General features: G+C 49.0%; 1 protein-coding gene across 1 annotated transcript in view; it reads right to left on the reverse strand.

The window, feature by feature from the left end:
• UNC119 (unc-119 lipid binding chaperone) overlaps window positions 1-17,138 on the reverse strand; it is a 30,032-nt gene extending 12,894 nt beyond the window's left edge. The window contains exon 1 of the mRNA XM_035139595.2: window positions 16,943-17,138. Within this exon, the coding sequence (XP_034995486.2) occupies window positions 16,943-17,105 (163 nt within the window). The 5' untranslated portion in view covers window positions 17,106-17,138. The remainder of the gene's footprint in view (window positions 1-16,942) is intronic.
• Between the last annotated feature and the right edge of the window lie 1,321 nt (window positions 17,139-18,459).

Here is an 18,459-nt window from a genome sequence, read left to right on the forward strand (position 1 = left end):
AGAAAGGTTGTTTTCTGCTGCTCCAGAGAAGCGGACACGGAGCAATGGATTCAAACTACAAGAAAGAAGATTCCACCTAAACATTAGGAAGAACTTCCTGACAGTAAGAGCTGTTCGGCAGTGGAATTTGCTACCAAGGAGTGTGGTGGAGTCTCCTTCTTTGGAGGTCTTTAAGCAGAGGCTTGACAGGCATATGTCAAGAATGCTTTGTTGGTGTTTCCTGCTTGGCAGGGGGTTGGACTGGATGGCCCTTGTGGTCTCTTCCAACTCTATGAGTCTATGATTCTATGAAATTGTTTTTGATATTGCATTTTAAAAGTTGCAACTTGCGCCCTGGGACGTTACAGCAATAAATAAATAACACTGCTTTGCCTTTTTATTATTATTGATGCTAACAGAGAGTAGCTCCCCTCTTGCCTTTTGCCAAGAGGCCGCGGCACTCGCTCGCCCTGAGCCTGTCGAAGCAGCCACCCACCCCGGCCTCCACGTCCTAAAAGGATTCTAATTCCGGACGGCTAACGAGGTTAGCCGTCCTCATCTGCAAATGGACCATCTGGGCATATCCCAGATTGGCCAGATCGGATGCAGCGAATCAGCAGGGTGCGGTGAGCTGCTAGGGGGTGGCTGCACGAGGGTATTTCAAGGAGGCAGTCGAAGCGCCCCAGGTGGTACTCTGCACAATTGCTTGCTTGTTATTATTTATTTTTATTATTTATTATTTATATTTTATCTATTTATTGCATATGTATACTGCGCTGTCCCTGCAGACCTCAGGGTGGTTTATAAAATATAAAATAATATAAAATAATATAAAATAATATAAAATAATATAAAATTGTATTATTTACACCCTGCCCATCTGGCTGGGTTTCCTCAGCCACTCTGGGCGTCTTCCAGCAGAATCTAAAAACATAATAAAGCATCAAACATAAAAAAAATCACAATATAAAAACACATGTTGTTGTTGTTGTTTAGTCGTTTAGTCGTGTCCGACTCTTCGTGACCCCATGGACCAGAGCACACCAGGCACTCCTGTCTTGCACTGCCTCCCGCGGTTTGGTCAGACTCATGTTGGTAGCTTCAAGAACACTGTCCAACCATCTCGTCCTCCGTCGTCCCCTTCTCCTAGTGCCCTCAATCTTTCCCAACATCAGGGTCTTTTCCAAGGATTCTTCTCTTCTCATGAGGTGGCCAAAGTATTGGAGCCTCAGCTTCAGGATTTGTCCTCAGGGCTGATTTCCTTCAGAATGGATAGGTTTGATCTTCTTGCAGTCCATGGGACTCTCAAGAGTCTCCTCCAGCACCATAATTCAAAAGCATCAATTCTTCGGCGATCAGCCTTCTTTATGGTCCAGCTCTCACTTCCATACCGTGTTTCTCATATTATAAGACACGTCTTATATTTATTTTTTCCTCAAAAAAACACACTATGGCTTATTTTCAAGGGATGTCTTATTTTTTTCCTCCTCCTCCTGCCGCGGCCGGCATTGCTGCTGCTCCTATCACTATGTCTTATTTTCGGGGTATGGCTTATATTCCTTGAATGCTTAAAAATCCTGCTATGGCTTATTTTATGGGGATGCCTTAAAATATGAGAAACAGGGTACATCACGACTGGGAAAACCATAGCTTGAACTATACGAACCTTTGTCGGCAAGGTGATGTCTCTGCTTTTTAAGATGCTGTCTAGGTTTGTCATTGCTTTTCTCCCAAGAAGCAGGCGTCTTTTAATTCCGTGACTGCTGTCACCATCTGCAGTGATCAAGGAGCCCAAGAAAGTAAAATCTCTCACTGCCTCCATTTCTTCCCCTTCTATTTGCCAGGAGGTGATGGGACCAGTGGCCATGATCTTGGTTTTTTTGATGTTGAGCTTCAGACCACATTTTGCACAAAAACACATAATATATAATAAAAACAAGAACAGGAGAACCCAATAATCCTCCCCTTCCACAACACATTTTAAAAAGAGCATTAGATGCCAATCAGGCAAAGTTAATATAACCATAGCTGCCAAGTTATCCCTTTTTTAAAGGGATTTTCCCTTATGCTGAATAGGCTTACTCGCGAGAAAAGGGAAAACTTGGCAGCTATGATATAACTTGCAGGTCTATGGAACCCCTTAAAAGGATATAGGAAACAGATACCGGCACACAAATTTTTCCCGGAGGCTGGAATGAAATATGGGAATTCCAACCCTTGAAATCTGTATCTAGTTTCCTTAGGAAAAATGAAGGCAGCCTCCTCCTTTCCAAGTGTCAAAAATTCTTCCTTCCATATCCCCTCATTGTTGGAGGGGTTGCGATAAACTCAGCGTGTTACCATTTATGGTGGCAATGTAAATTGGGCAAGATTTTTTAAATTTAATCTTGACGGAAAGGATAAATCTTGCAAAAGAAACAAGTTGTGCACAAACATACGTTTAAAGAAGATTGGAAAGCGTCTAATATATGGGAAATAACAGTGTACAGCTGAAAACAGTGGCAGCATTCAGATAAATTCAACAGTGTAAATAAGTTTGGATGGATGCAATAATAGAATACTGAACGGTATAGTTTTTGTAAAATATGCAGGGATATATGATATGTGAAATGAACCATGGAAAGAGAAGAAGGGGAAGTCATTGATATCTGAAAGATGTAAAAGGACTATTTTAAATTATAAGGAACAAAAGAAACCACCGTCCAAAATTAATGTTCCTGAATATTTTTGAGGATACCAATGTAGATATATTTAAAAATAATTGGCGTTCTAGATTATGTGCAAATAGTCACTGAAACTCAGTTGGAAACAGCTGTGCAGATTCTCTCCCCTCTTGGTGAATAAGCTGGCTGGTGAGATCTGCTACCCAGAACCCTGGAGGCGCTGCTGCCAGTCAGTGCAGACAATACTGAACTAGGTGAACAAATGGTCTGCCTTGGGATGAAGCCAGTTTCCTCTGCCCCTGTTCAGAACCATGAGGACTGGAAACTTATTTTCTTTTTAGAGGACGTTCTGCAGCTCAGTGGTGCTCTCTCAGCCATGCATGCAGAGATCCCAGGGTCGAACCCCAGTGGCATCCCCGGGCAGGGCTGTGCGAGACCCTGGAGGGCTGCTGCTGCTGCCAGTCAGTGTAGACAATACTGGGCTGGGTGTGCTCATGGTGCTTCCTCTGTTGCTAATTCAAAGTGTCTATTTAGAACCATGAGGGCTAGCGCCTCTCTTTTAAGGGTGCACGTAGATCACCGGCAGAGTGGCTGCGTGGCATGCAGAAGGCCCAGGTTCCATCCCCGCTGGCAGCATCTCCAGGTAGGGCTGAGAAGTATTCCCTGGTGAACCGCTGCTGCCTATCAGTGCGGACAGTACTGAGATGGGTGAAACCCTTGTACGATTTTGCATGTTCCTGTAAAACCTCATGGTGGGCGCACCAGGTTGGCAAATGCTGCCCCTTGACTAGTCAGAGTTGCCCACACTGTTTCCCCGCTGGTCCCTCCCTCCCAGCACCATGGCAACGGCCATCTCCCCTAGACAACGGTTGCCGTGGAGATGGTGTGGCCATGGCTCATCTGGGGTGGGAGCAGTGACGGAGGGGGCGGGGGTGGAGCAAAAGGGGCTCCCACCAGCTTGCTCAGCCTCCCTTCTCCGAGGCTCTTGAATCGTAGAAGGGACCCCCAACGGTCATCTAGTCCAACCCCTGACAATGCCAAGAATCGCAGCGAGAGGTCGCCATCGGGGCTTTGCACCCATCACCAGGCCCCCTAAGATGAGTGCCCACGTGGCTGTCAATGAGGAAGATGGGCAACCAGGGTGGATAAAAATCAATGATTTTTAAAAAATATATACTGTATTTAAAAATCGATTTAAATTTTTTAAAAAAAAATTATTTAATTTTTTTAAAATTTAAATTGGATTTAAAAAAATAAAATGCTTTTGGAGGAAAAATCTTTCTAAAGATAGTTTTCTATTTCAGTTACATTATCGTCCAAAGGCTATTCATCAGGAAATAAGGATTTGTTTTAAGTGTTTCATGTGTGTGAAAACTCAGTTAAAGTTTTTTCGAACAAAAACAAAAAACCATTTCACCACATCAGTTAACAAACATGGATACATATGCTATAATGTTATTGTTTAAGTTAAATAAATTGTTTAAATCGTTATTAAGGAAATGATTGCTTTTCTCCTTCCAATAAAGTACAGCAGAAAAGTTGTCCAAATCTAAACAGTTAACTTATTAAACCTCACAATAATTTCATAATTATATGTCTATGTATTTCTAATAATATAACCAAATCAGTAATTTTTGATATAACTGTAAAAACTACCCTGAAAATTTATTATTCCGAAAATGAGACCTTCCTCTGGTTGTAAATATTAAGATTATACCAGCCAGAATGAGTCTATCTGTAAAAAAAATTATTTAAATCAGGTCTTACTGATTAGTGATTTAAATTGTGATTTAATCGATTTAATTTAAATCAAATGCACCCAGTGGGCAACCCAAGAAAACAATGTGTCAGAAGGAGAAAGGAAGTCAATTCTGCTTGAATTTTAAAAAACAACCCTACCTGATTTGCTTTTTCTGAGAGGCAGCGGTTGTGGAGTGGTTACAGCATCAGACTCTGAACTGGGAGAGATCAGGGTTCGAATTCACACACACACACACACACACACACACACACACACACACACACACACATACCGCCTTGGCCCACGAAGCTCACTGCATGTGAACTTGGGCTGATCCCTGCCTCTTAGCCTCACCTACCTCACAGGGATGTCGTGGGGATTAAATGAGGACTAGGGCCTGGGAGAGACCAGGGTGCGAATCCCTCCCTTGGCCCATGGAGCACAGAGCAGGTGAGACCTTGGAGGTCAGAAACTGCCCCTCTCAGCCTAGCCTGCCTCACAGGGTTGTTGTGGGAGTTAAGTGAGGGGGGGAACCGTGTACGTCACCTTGAGCTCCTTGGTGGAAGAGGTGGGAGAAGAATGCGAATAAATACACAATAAATAAACAATGCAAGCGCCGAGAGAACAGCCGTCCTCCAAAATCTGCCCTTCTCCGAATTTTGCAATGCAATTCTCCAGACAGGGAATTTGTACAGAAATGCATATGCTAAAGTAAACAGTACATCAAAAAGGAACATATAAGTGAAAAGGACACATAAAAATGCAGTATTATTATTATTATTATTATTATTATTATTATTATTATTATTATTATTATTATTACCCTGCCCATCTGGCTGGGTTTCCCCAGCCACTCTGGGTGGCTTCCAACAAAATATTAAAATACAATAGTCCTTCAGATATTAAAAGCTTCCCTAAACAGTCTATCAGGGAATACCGCTTTGCAAACACACACACACACACACACAAAATATCATGTAAAATTGTGTAGAAAAATTCAAGAAATTCACACAAAATGTTGCAGTGTCTTCTTGAGGATTTCTTTTAAGGGAAAAAAGTCACAACCAGATGTGGAAATGCGGGGAGCCGAATTTAACTTTTCAAAAATGGGGGGACTGGCAGATTTGCCGACACTTGGCGGCTGCTGAACAGGGGCACACTGGGGAAACGCCACGTGCGAATGCCGCCGGTATGCTCTTTCTTCACAAGCTGAGAGAGGCCGGCGGCTTCTGGGCAACACGCACGCGAGCAGCTCTGCGCAACGTGCAGGAAGAGACGTCGGCTCTCTCGTTATCCAAAAGCAATGAGCCCCGAATGCGAAACTCAAGAGTCAAAAAGGTCACAGGAAAACCACCGCTCTTTGAAATGAGTTACATCTAAGTTAGATAAGTTAGTGAGATAAGTTATGAGTAGACTACTGCGGTGAGGTTTTCTACAATTGAGCAGTGCACAAAACATAGACTCACAGGAGTGGAGAGTTGGAAGGGACCCCCCAGGGTCATCTTGCAGTTCAAGCCCCTGCAATGCAGGAATGTCATGAAATAAAAAAGTTAAATCAAAGTTGAATGTTAGATCTAAATTAGATTAGGCACCGGGAGCGGAAATGGATCGTGTTGGCTTATTTGTTCCATGTCTGGAACAGAAAGGAGCGTCTCCACCCCCATCGTTCAGCCCAGAAACTGAGGGCCAGCGCCGAGGGCCTTTTGGCCATTCTGTCCCTACGAGAGGTGAAGTTACAGGGAACCAGGCAGAGGGCCTTCTTGGTGGTGGTGCCCGGCCTGTGGACGCCCACCCGCCAAGGATGTCAAGGAAATAAACAACTATCTGACTTTTTGAAGACATCCGAAGGCAGCCCTCTTTAGGAAAGTTTTTAATGTTTGAAGTTTCATTGTGCTTTTTAATATTCTGTTGAGAGCCGCCCAGAGCAGCTGGGGAAACCCAGCCAGATAGGCGGGGTATAAATATTATTATTATTATTATTATTAAATAGAATCATAGAATTGTAGAGTTGGAAGAATTGGTAGAGTTGGGCCATCTAGTCACTTTCAGTCTGCAAGGAATACACCAGCGTTTCTCAACCGGTGTTCCGCGGCACACTACTGTGCCGCGAGACGCTGGCTGGTGTGCCGCGACGGGAAGGGCGATTTGCATTGTCACGTCGCTGACCCACCGGAAAGGAAGCTGCGTCATGACCCGGCCGGCTTTCCTTTCCTGCAGGTCAGTGTTGTTTATTGGCGGCCGGCAGGCACGTGACAATGCAAATCGCCCTTCTCATCGCCGCACGACGCGGCAAAATTTAGAGTCGGCATCCAGCCGGAGGCCAGAGAGGGCGCCGCCACCGCCTGGGGAGGAGGAGGCAGGTGGGGAAGGCTGCGCAGAGCTTCCCTTCGCTGGGCCAGAGCGGCGGCGGCTGCCTGGGGCGGCTGGGAGGGAGGCGGCGGCAGCTGCCCGCCTGGGGTCTGTGCGTGCCGTCTTTTACGTCTCCCCTCCAAACTAAACTAAATATAGGGCGGCACAGAGTTGGTGTGCCGCGGGATTTCTTTTCATAGAACAAGTGTGCCGTGGCCCAAAAAAGGTTGAGAAACACTGGAATACGCAGCCGATGAACACACCCAGCTTCCTTTTGCACTGAAAGGAACAGGGAGAAAACGTCGCTCACGACATCATTCTGCCAAGTAAGTTGTGTCGATCAATTGCAGAAGTTCAGCGATTTCGCCACGGCGGATGGCAAATCATGCAGGGTTTCTTGGAGGGAGGCAAACTGCGGCGTAATGGAAACAGCACTGCCGAGCATCCGGGGACGCCGGGACGTCTTCTTCCACCCCCAGAGGAGGAAAGTGGGCCGACCCCCCCCCCCTCTCCCCAAAGCCCTGTTGCCTAACAAGCTTTGCTCGGGTAACTGATAAGCTCAGGGGCTATTTTTAAAACCCGGCAGTGTCGTAAGCCAGGTATAAGGCGAGGACACCCATGCCCAGAGAATCAGCGATTAGGGTGTTAGGAGGGCAAAGGAGAGGAAGTTGAAGGAAGCCAAGCCGGAGAGGAAGCTCTCTCGCTCGGAGCAGCAAGCCGGAAAGCGAGAGGAAGCCGCAGGCCAGAGAGGAGCTTGGCCAGATGCAAAGGGCACGCAAGTTGCAAACACCTGAGGTCATGCAGAGCGCATTCAAGCCCTTGAGGTCAGAAGGAGGAACCCGACACCCCAAAGCATCTCTGCTTGCAGTTTATGTTTTATTTAAAAAAGAAATGTGTTTCTGGTGTCGAGCGTTCCAAAAGAGCTGTTTTGAAAAGATGCCATTCTTTTACTGATCTTCGTGTTATTATTTTTGCTAGCACATTCATATCCCAGGCTTCATAACATTTAAACACCACGGGTTTGCAAAAAGGAGAAAAAAAAGATAATGCAATAAAATTAGCAACGGGGGGGGGGGGCAGGGGAGGAACTAGATATGTTGAGACATTCAAAGAGTTAAAATCACAATAGACTAAAAGCAGGTTTCTTGCAAGGGGCTTGAGGCGGGACAGACAGTTCGCACACCCCTTTCCCTGCTTTGTCTTCACAACAACATTGTGTGGTAGGTTGGGGCCACCCATAGCCTCTCTCAGCCTAAGGTCACATCCAGAGAGCTTCAAGGTCAGGTGGAGATTTGAACCCCGTCTCCCAGGTCCTAGTCTACTAAGCAAGAAATAAGGGGGTCCCTTCCAAGGGACTTTGTGCAGGCCACCAGCTCTACACAGCAGCCAACTCCCTCTCCATCTCAGTTTTCCCCATCTGCAAAATGGGAGCTATATGGTTATTATTATAATTAATTACATTTGTATAATGACCTACATTCTCGTAGGATCAAAGGGCAGTTCACAACATAAAAAAATACAAAATGAGGGTGCAAAATACATAACAAAACAAAAACTAAGTTGATTGATAAGATAGATATTGATATAATAATATCCTAAACGGGGGTTAGGGAAGAAACACTTTGCATATTTAAACACAGCGTGAATCAATCCACTTTGGCCACAGATATCTGCGCTATTTTTGTGCCGGGGTGTGCCTGGGTCTATCTTGGTCAACGCCAGCTTGCACCAGCGAGGGTTGTTTTGTAAGTTACTTGTTATCTCGACTCCAAGTATATTTCATTACTAGTCCCAAAGAACCCCACCTGACTGACGCAGGAGCCCCGGTGAATCCCCGCATCAACACACAGGAGCCCATCTGCGTAGCAAGGAGATAATTCCCTCTCTCGGAGGGATTTGGCTCTGAGATAAGTTCATTAGCAGTTACCACAGCACAGCTATAAATAGGAAGGTGATCTGCAAAAGGAAAAATGGATGGGCGGAGGGAGGAGGAGAGGCCTCTGAGCTCCCTTTGATGTGCATCCCAGGTCGGAGGACGGAATCCCCCTCACCTGTACCAGTACCAGCATCAGCTCGGCCACAAAACGGCTCTCAATTCCACTCCCACAACCTGATGTGTAAACATGATTTTAGAATCCTGTAGTTGGAAGGACCCCCACGGGCCATCTAGTCCAACCCCCTACAATTTAGGAATCCCAGCTGAAGAATCCCTGAGCTCTGTTGATGTTTAGTCGTGTCCGACTCTTCGTGCCCCCAGGGACCAGAGCACGCCAGGCACTCCTGTCTTGCACTGCCTCCCGCAGTTTGGTCAAACTAACGTTGGTAGCTTCGAGAACACTGTCCAACCATCTCGTCCTCTTGTCGTCCCCTTCTCCTTGTGCCCTCCCTCTTTCCCAACATCAGGGTCTTTTCCAGGGAGTCTTCTCTTCTCATGAGGTGGCCAAAGTATTGGAGCCTCAGCTTCAGGATCTGTCCTTCCAGTGAGCACTCAGGGCTGATTTCCTTCAGAATGGATAGGTTTGATCTTCTTGCAGTCCATGGGACTCTCAAGAGTCTCCTCCAGCACCATAATTCAAAAGCATCAATTCTTCAGCGGTCAGCCTTCTTTATGGTCCAGCTCTCACTTCTATACATCTGTTGTTTTTGTCCATGGAGTTTTCTTGGCAGGGGTACTGGAGTGGCTTGCCAGTTCCTTCTCCAGGTGGATCATGTTTAGTCAAAACTCTCCACTATGACCTGTCCGTCTTGGGTGGCCCTGCACGGCTTAGCTCATAGCTTCTCTGCGTTATTCAAGCCCCTTCGCCACGACAAGGCAGTGATCCATGAAGGGGCGAGCTCTCTTTAATAACCTCCAATAAATTGGAGAAACGTAGAGTCAGAAGGGATACCCAAAAGTCATCTAGTCCAGCCCCCTGCAAGGCAGGAATCTCAGCTAAAGCATCCCTGACAGAGGGCCAGCCAACTGCTGATTGAAAACCTCCAAGGAAGGAGGGTCTTTCCGAGGGAATCCATTCCACTTTGTTCAGTTCTTACTGTGAGAAAGCTCTTCTGATGTTGAGGTGCTTGGTTTCCTGATCATTTTGGCCACCCTCATCTGCAGACCTTCCAGCTTGTCAACGTCCTTCTTAAATCGGGGTGCCCAGAACTGGACAAAGAACTCCCAAGTATTTTAATGTTGCATTTTTAACATGATCACAAATCCATCCAGGCGCCAAGTTACAGCAAAGGTTTGGGTCAAAGAATTACATAAATAAGATGCATGCATTTGCAAGAACTCAACCTCTTAGCGTGGCGACCTTTGGAACTCCCTGCCTATTGACATCATGCCGGCACCCTCCCTGCACTGTTTTCAGTGCCTACTGAAAACACATTTTATTTAGACAAGCCCATCCAGACGTTCAGAGAGCTGCTGCGAGTTTTCACCTAACATTTCAACGGCCTTCGGTTACGGTTGCTACTTCTCCTCCTAGATAATTGTATCTTTTTCATCATTGGCCTGGAGGGGCGGCGTCGTTTCGAAGCAATTTCTAGGAAGCAAATGAATGGAAACAACGAGAGGCAAGATGCCCGAGAGAAATCGAAAAAGTGCCATGCAAAACCAGCTGTCGCGGAAGATGCCCGAAACAGTCTATTTATCCCTCGCTCTGCAGAGAGCATCATTCGCCATCGACTGAGGAGGCGAGAGGCGCCCAGAGCTAATCCCCGGCTAATCAGCCGCCCTCTTTGCGGGAGGCCCTGAGAGCCAGCCGCAAATCTGGGCAATAGGGAAGGGGGCGCAGAGGGTTCGTGCCCGGCTTAATCCCTTGCGAGGACACCTTTCCAGAGCCAGCTGCTCAGGAAGGGGACAGGGCGAAGGGGACAGAGTAGCAGGACACCCTGCAGGAGAGCTGGGGGGGGCAACCCCTTTGAAAGAGGATCAGACCAATTCACGGAGGAGGAGGAGGAGGAGGAGGAGGAGGAGGAGGAGGAGGAGGAGGCTATGGGGAGCTTAGAACCATAGAACCATAGAATCATAGAGTTGGAAGAGACCACCAGGGCCATCCAGTCCAACCCCCTGCCAAGCAGGAAACACCATCAAAGCATTCTTGACATATGCCTGTCAAGCCTCTGCTTAAAGACCTCCAAAGAAGAAGACTCCATCACACTCCTTCGCAGCAAATTCCACTGCCGAACAGCTCTTACTGTCAGGAAGTTCTTCCTAATGTTGAGGTGGAATCTTCTTTCTTGAAGTTTGAATCCATTGCTCCGTGTCCGCTTCTCTGGAGCAGCAGAAAACAACCTTTCTCCCTCCTCCATATGACATCCTTTGATATATTTGAACATGGCTATCATATCACCCCTTAACCTTCTCTTCTCCAGGCTAAACATACCCAGCTCCCTAAGCCGTTCCTCATAAGGCATCATTTCCAGGCCTTTGACCATTTTGGTTGCCCTCTTCTGGACACGTTCCAGCTTGTCAGTATCCTTCTTGAACTGTGGTGCCCAGAACTGGACACAGTACTCCAGGTGAGGTCTGACCAGATCAGAATACAGTGGTACTATTACTTCCCTAGATCTAGATGCTATACTCCTATTGATGCAGCCCAGAATTGCATTGGCTTTTTTAGCTGCTGCATCACACTGTTGACTCATGTCAAGTTTGTGGTCTACCAAGACTCCTAGATCCTTTTCACATGTACTGCTCTCAATCCAGATGTCCCCCATCCTGTATTTGTGCCTTTCATTTCTTTTGCCCAAGTGTAATACTTTACATTTCTCCTTGTTAAAATTCATCTTGTTTGCTTTGGCCCAGTTGTCTAATCTGTTAAGGTCATTCTGAAGTGTGATCCTGTCCTCTGGGGTATTAGCCACCCCTCCCCATTTGGTGTCCTCTGCAAACTTGCTCAGGATGCCCTCAAGCCTATCATCCAATTCATTGATAAAGATGTTGAATAAGACTGGGCCCAAGACAGAAGCTTCTAGCCAGGATGGCTCTGCCGGTTGAAGGCAGTGATGCTTCTGAATGCCGGTGGCTGGAAATCACAGGAGGCAAGAGGGCTCTCGGGCTCGGATCCTGCTTGCGGTTTTCTCATCAGGAGATTGGGGTGGCCATCTGAGGACAGGATGCCGGACCAGAGGAGCCACTGGCCTGATCCTGTAGCCAGGCATGATCCGATGTTCTGCCTCCACAGTCGGAAGCAGCGAGGCTCCTCGTCGAACCACAAAACTTCCCCCCCCCTCCAAGGGTCGTCTAGTCCAGCCCCCTGCAATGTGGGAATCTCTCGTGTTCGAATCCTGCCTGTGGGTTTGCCCTTGGGGCACCCTGGGAGAGCAGGAGGCTGGACGTGGTGGGCCTGCTTTGGCCGGGCCCAGGAGGTTCTTCTGATGTTCTGCGGACCGAGAGGATCCCGGTCCGGTTTGCAGTAGGAACGGGACTCAGCGCTGCTGGGTCAGACGAAAGGCCCAGAGAGAGGCCAGCACACAGCTTTCCACAGCAGCTACCCAGATGTCCCCAACAGGACACCCACGCGTGCCCCATAACCCTCCCCCTGGTCGGGGCTGGACCCAAAGCCCCAGCAGCCATCACCCAGGCTGGTCTCAGAGGAAGGAATACAGGAAGAGGAAGTGGCCTTCTGCCAGCCAGAACCATTGCTCCATCTAAGCTCAGCACTGTCTGCTCTGATGGGCAGCAATCGCTCTCCAGGGTGTAGGAAAAGAACTCTCTCCCAGCCCCACCCAGAGATGCTGCCCAGGACTGAATCTGAGAGTTCCTGGATGCAAAGCAGGGGCTCTGTCAATGAGCAGCAGCCCCTTCCCCAAGACAAGGAAAGAAGATACCCAAGGGGTCCTCGAGACACCCTTTATATAATGCATTCAACTTAGAATGCTAGAATTGTAGAGTCGGAAGGGACCCCGAGGGTCATCTAGCCCAACCCCCTGCAATACAATGAATATTTTGCCCACCTCAGGATTTGAACCCACGACCTTAAGAGTCTCATGTTCTATGAGCTATTCCAGTGTTGGCCACTTCCATTGGCAGGATTGGCAGTGCTACAGGTGCCCCATAATCCCCGTTCTGCGTTTGTATGAACTTGACAGTGTGGCAGCACCTGCACTTTGGAACTCCCTGCCTCTTGAAATCAGGTCAGGCAGCCACCTTCCCTGAACTCTTTCTGGAGTCTACTAAAAACAGCACAGTATTGTTTAGACAAGCCTGCCCACGAAAGCTGCTGTGAATTTTAACCCACTATAGGATTTTAACAGCTTCTATATTTTAATGCATTGTAGTTTCCCCCTGACTTTATTGGTTTATCTTTTTGTAAACCACTTTGAGGTCGGGGGGGGGAGGGTGTATAATTTTTATGAAATAAAGAAAGAATCATTTGTGCGCAAGACGTTAACGGGTTGGTTAGACTGCCACACTTTCGACACTGTTTGGGCCTGCAAAGATTTCGTGGTGGGCACACACTTAGTTTCTTACTGGCACATGCTCCAAAGTTTCCTGCTAATTTCGCCCAACTTTTCATAGCTCCACAAGTTCCATTTATCTTTTGTTACACTATAGCCCAAGGGTGTCCCTCCAGAGGGCAATAATGTGGCAACATTGGAGTCGTTATCACAGAGCAGCTAATATTGCCGAACGATGTGTGGATGGTCCAGTAAAAATCCACCATTAATATTCTCTCGTTGCATCAATGTCACGCTGCAGAATTCAACTCCACACCCACAAAAACACGCTGCCAGCTTAGAGGGATCCGAAAAGATCCTCTAACGCATTATATGCCCAACTTATCCCTCTGCTCCACAGGAGATGACCTCTCGCAGATCCTTTCCTAAAGAACGGGGCCTTTAGCGTGGCGGCCCCCAACCTTTGAAACGCCTTACTTTTATGTCTCAGGCAGACGCCATCTCTGCTGCTTTTCCAGGGTCTATCAAAGGCCTTTCCTTTCGAAGAAATCTCTTGAGCAGAGGTCCTTATCTCATCTTCCCTGGGTGCAAATTTGTTTGATGGATATGGGTTTTTTTAAAAAATTGTTGACATTCTCATTCATTGCTTTGGGATGATTCGCGGGGAGGAAGTCATGAATTAAACGGAATCGAATAAATAGAGCGAACGAACAGCGGGCCAAAGTTCCTGGGAGTTCCTAGCACACGGTCACCCAGCCCAAGTGGGAAGCCTTCAGAATCAATAAATTGGCAAAGATGCATCAAGAGTTTTAATCTTCATCCCCCCCCCTTGGACTCCAATCCTCCAATGCGCTGGGAGCAGGAGGGCTTCAGTTGCAGAGAACACCTGCTTAGCGTGCAGAAGGTCGCAGGATCCATCCCTGGCAGCATCTCCAGGTGGGGCTGGAACAGACTCCCCACATAAAACCTCGGGAGAGCTGCTGCCAGTCAGTGTTGGCATTCCTGAACTGGATGGCTCAACGGTGCAACTCAGTACAACGCAGTTTCTTGTGTTCCTAAATACGGAACATGAAGGCGATGCAGCGTGAGCCCTTTTATAAACAGGGATCGTTCAGAGGTAATTCAGAACCATGGGGACTAGAATCTTGCGTGGCTTTTTTAAGGGGCTGCAGCTTGGTGGTAGATTGCCTCCGTTGCATGCAGAAGGTCCCGGGTTCAATCCCCGCTGGCCTCTCCTCATAATCCTGGGGGGAAGCCTCCCTGCCTGGAACCCTGGAGAGCTGCCGCTGCTGCCAGTCAGTGCAGACAATACTGAGCTATATGGACCACTGGTCTGCCTTCTACACCCTGTGGTTTGGCAGGGGAATGACCTGTCCAACACATCAAGAGGAGGCACAAATTTGGGTCAAGTGGGTTAACCGTCTGACCTGAGACAAAGTCGCTTCCTACACCCCCACATCTTATACACCCCTAATTAACGGAGATCCAAAAATGAACCGCAAAACCGTCTGGCTCACCAGGAGCAGAGGAAATCTCAGGCCACATGCACACAGACATTTCCTTAAACGCAAACTTTGAGAGCGAAATATGCAGGAGGATTGAAATATACAGGAGAAGAGGGCAACCAAAATGGTCAAAGGCCTGGAAACGATGCCTTATGAGGAACGGCTTAGGGAGCTGGGTATGTTTAGCCTGGAGAAGAGAAGGTTAAGGGGTGATATGATAGCCATGTTCAAATATATGAAAGGATGTCATACGGAGGAGGGAGGGAGGTTGTTTCTGCTGCTCCAGAGAAGCGGACACGGAGCAATGGATTCAAACTACAAGAAAGAAGATTCCACCTCAACATTAGGAAGAACTTCCTGACAGTAAGAGCTGTTCGGCAGTGGAATTTGCTGCCAAGGAGTGTGGTGGAGTCTCCTTCTTTGGAGGTCTTTAAGCAGAGGCTTGACAGGCATATGTCAAGAATGCTTTGATGGTGTTTCCTGCTTGGCAGGGGGTTGGACTGGGTGGCCCTTGTGGTCTCTTCCAACTCTAGGATTCTATGATTCTATGAATTGCAGTCCTCAGCAATATACAGACAGCTACAAGAGTCGAACCAAGACCATGAGCCACTGTAGAGAGAAGAGAGAGAGGAAGCAGCTGCTAAGGCCCTTCCCCTAGACCTAAGAGCTGGATTAAATAGGAAGATAGGAAACTCCCCTATATGAAATCAGACAACTGGACCATCTCGGCACTGCCCTCAGACCAGGGCATTCCAAACTTTTCATGTAGGTGACACCCTTTTTAGACATGCATCATTCCGCGACACAGTAATGCAGTTTTACTAGCAAACCAGAGGTTAAACTAACCGTTTTCCAAGCCCTGAGTGGAGCGTCGGCACTAACATGTCGCGACATGCAGCTTGGAAAGCTCTGGTCTACACTGACCGGCAGGCAGCAATGTCTCTCCAGGGTTTTGGGGCAGGAGGGACATTCCCAGCCCCACCTGGAGATGCCGCCGGGGACCAAACATTAGAGCCCTGCTCCCATACCGGAGCCATTCGCCTCCCTGCCAGAGCCGCAAAGCTGCAACCACGCAGGTCAAAAGCACACTTGCCCTGGGCAAGCTCCCAGAGGACACACCAGACCTTCACTGAGCCCGTTTGCTTTTGCACACTCCAGGAAGTGACAGAGCTTGGAGACGTACAAACCTCCCATTTCTTGACAGCATTTGTCCCTTTAGCCCAAAAGGTTCTCGAAAGCGGCTCCCAAAAAAGTCAGCACTAAGGCTCACCGTCTAAAAAGACATGGCACGAGAGGAAAAGGGGAGGAGGAGGGAGGAGGTGGAAATCAAGCACAACTACTTCAAGTTGCCAGTCCCTAAACATTAAAAGCCTGATCATCTCCAACTATCCACACGCTATCTTTGAAAACGCAGTGCGCTTCTTTCCAATGAAAGGGAAGAATCCTAGCAAGTCGATCCTTGCGGGAGAGATTCCACAGATGGGCGGAAGCCAGACACAGGCAGTGTCCAGGTGCCAGGAGCCTCTGAGCATCAGGGGCCCACCAGAACTCCAGCCAGCCGTAGCAGGCTGTAAGCCCCCTGGAAGAACACAGGTGCAAACTGAGAGGCGACGGGAACACTCGTGTCATGCCTGCTTCGGACATGCACTCAGTGTCTGGTTACGCAACCAGCCAGAGACTGTTTGGGTCTTGGGTCACCAAGGCCCTGGGGGAAGAGAGCCCCATAGGGCTACTTCTGAGTAAAGAACCACAGGAGGGGTCTCTGGAGCAATACTTATTTCATTGTGGTTTGCCAAAAAGATAAAACAGCAAAAATTATCCACAAGGAGCATCAATAACCATCTAGACTTGCAAAAAGTCAAAATAACGACCCTCTTGGGATGTTAATAACCCAATAGGAATAAAACAATAATAGACGAAAAGCAGCATTTATTCTACTTTATTTGCTTCCTTTCCTCCATTCAACTTTCTCCCTCCCGCGGAAAAGACTACCATGTAGGAAAAGCGCGGGTGGAGACAGAAGACACCCCCTCCCCACCCGACTTTGCCTGGGAGGACCAATGAGGTGCCGCAGGGACACCCCTTGCGGCCCCCTAGAGGGATCGAGTGGAAGTGGGTGGGGTATGGAAGATCGTGGGGCTGAATATTCAGAGACCCACTCCCCACCCCCACTACTGTATACAGTGTATCTTTTAAAAAGACTGGCCTTTGCAGGCAAGGGGCCTGCCGGCCGTCCTTGTGTCTGGGGCGCTGCGCCCAGGGCGCACGGCGCTTGGAGAGGTGCAGGGGGGCCCGGGCCTGCGGGGCCGCCGCCTTACCGGAGGTGATCTTGGGGAGCCCCAGCACGTCCTCGGGGCTGATGGCGGCTTTGCGCAGCAGTTCCTCCTCGGTGCAAGCGGCGGCGGCGGCGGCGGCTCCTCCGCCAGCGCCAGCCCCGGGCGCGCCTCCTCCTCCGGCGCCGCTGCCCTTCTTCACCTTCATGGCGCCGCCGCTCCTGCTGTTGCTGCTGCTGCTGCTGCTCTGGGCGGCCGCGGAGCGAGTGGCGGCGGCGGCGGCGGCGCGCGCGGAGGCTGCTGCAGCGGCGGCGGCGACAGCGACCACGGTCGCCTCGCTCATCCCCGCCCGGCCGCGCGCCCTAAGCGCCTTTGCGGCCGCCGGGCCGCCCCTTCAGGCCCGGCTCCGCCCCAGCGGAGGGAGGAGGGAACGCAAGGGCGCCTCAGAGCGCGTGCAGAGCGCGGGGTAGAAGTGGTGCGCGCAAGCTCGCCGGGCTGTTGTGAAAGGAACATGGCAGGAAGGGAGGACCAGGAGGAAGAGGGGCAACCCTGCCCTCCTTGGAACAGGTGGGTAAGGGGTAAGTATTATTTCATTTAGAATCATGAGGACTAGCATCTTTCTTTTAAAGGGAAGGGACGCAGCTTAGTGGTGGTGACCTGCTTTGCATGCAGGTCCTGGGTTCAATCCTTGGCAGACTCTCTAGGTTCCGCTGGGAAAGGCTCCCTTGCCTGAAACCCTGGAGAGCAGCTGCCAGCCAGTGTAGGCAATACTAAGCTAGATGGAGCATCGGTCTTGCTCAGCTTTGATAGAGGCAGCTCCCACTGTTCCTATAACACAGCGATAGCCAAAGTGCCGCCCTCCAGCAAACACGCCTTCAGTTCTGCCTCCACTGTCAGAGTGGAGCATTGCAAGTAAGGAGAGTGATGCTCTCGCACTCAGGTCCTGCCTCCTTATGGACACCAAGGCTGGCCACCGTGAGAACAGGAAGGTGGGCCAGGTGGGCCCCCTGAGGCCTGATCCAGCCGCAGCAGGGGCCTTCTGATATCCTCAATCTCTGGGGGGCCACAGGGGCCCCCTCCCTGCTCCAACCCAGCACCCGCAGGAGGCCCGTCACCAAACTCCCAGGCGCTGCCCCAGGCGCCGAAGAACGACAACCCTGCAGAAAGAGACTCCCATCTATCCAAGCAGACTTTTATTGAGCATCCAGAAGTCTCCTTTGGTACCGGCCATCCCCTCCATGAACAAGGGCAGAATTTATGCCAACATGCAAACTTTCCATGGCTATGCGAGGAGGGATAAGCAAGGTCCCTTCCTAGCCCTGCAAGTGAACAGGATTTATTGGGGGCCACCCACAAAATGACATGCGGGGACAGAAACAGAAGTGGCCCGTTCTATCCCACTGCATTCTTCCAAAACTTATTTCTACAAAAAGGAAAATCTGTTTTTTAAAAAGCACCAAACCCACAAGGGAGATAATATTTTCCAAACCATCAGTTTGGGTGTGTGAGATGCAATTAATATTTACATCGAATTTTTGAAACAACAGCTGGCTACTGAAGTA

The sequence above is a fragment of the Zootoca vivipara genome, chromosome 15 (assembly GCF_963506605.1).
Source record: "Zootoca vivipara chromosome 15, rZooViv1.1, whole genome shotgun sequence".
In the NCBI taxonomy this organism is placed as follows: domain Eukaryota; kingdom Metazoa; phylum Chordata; class Lepidosauria; order Squamata; family Lacertidae; genus Zootoca; species Zootoca vivipara.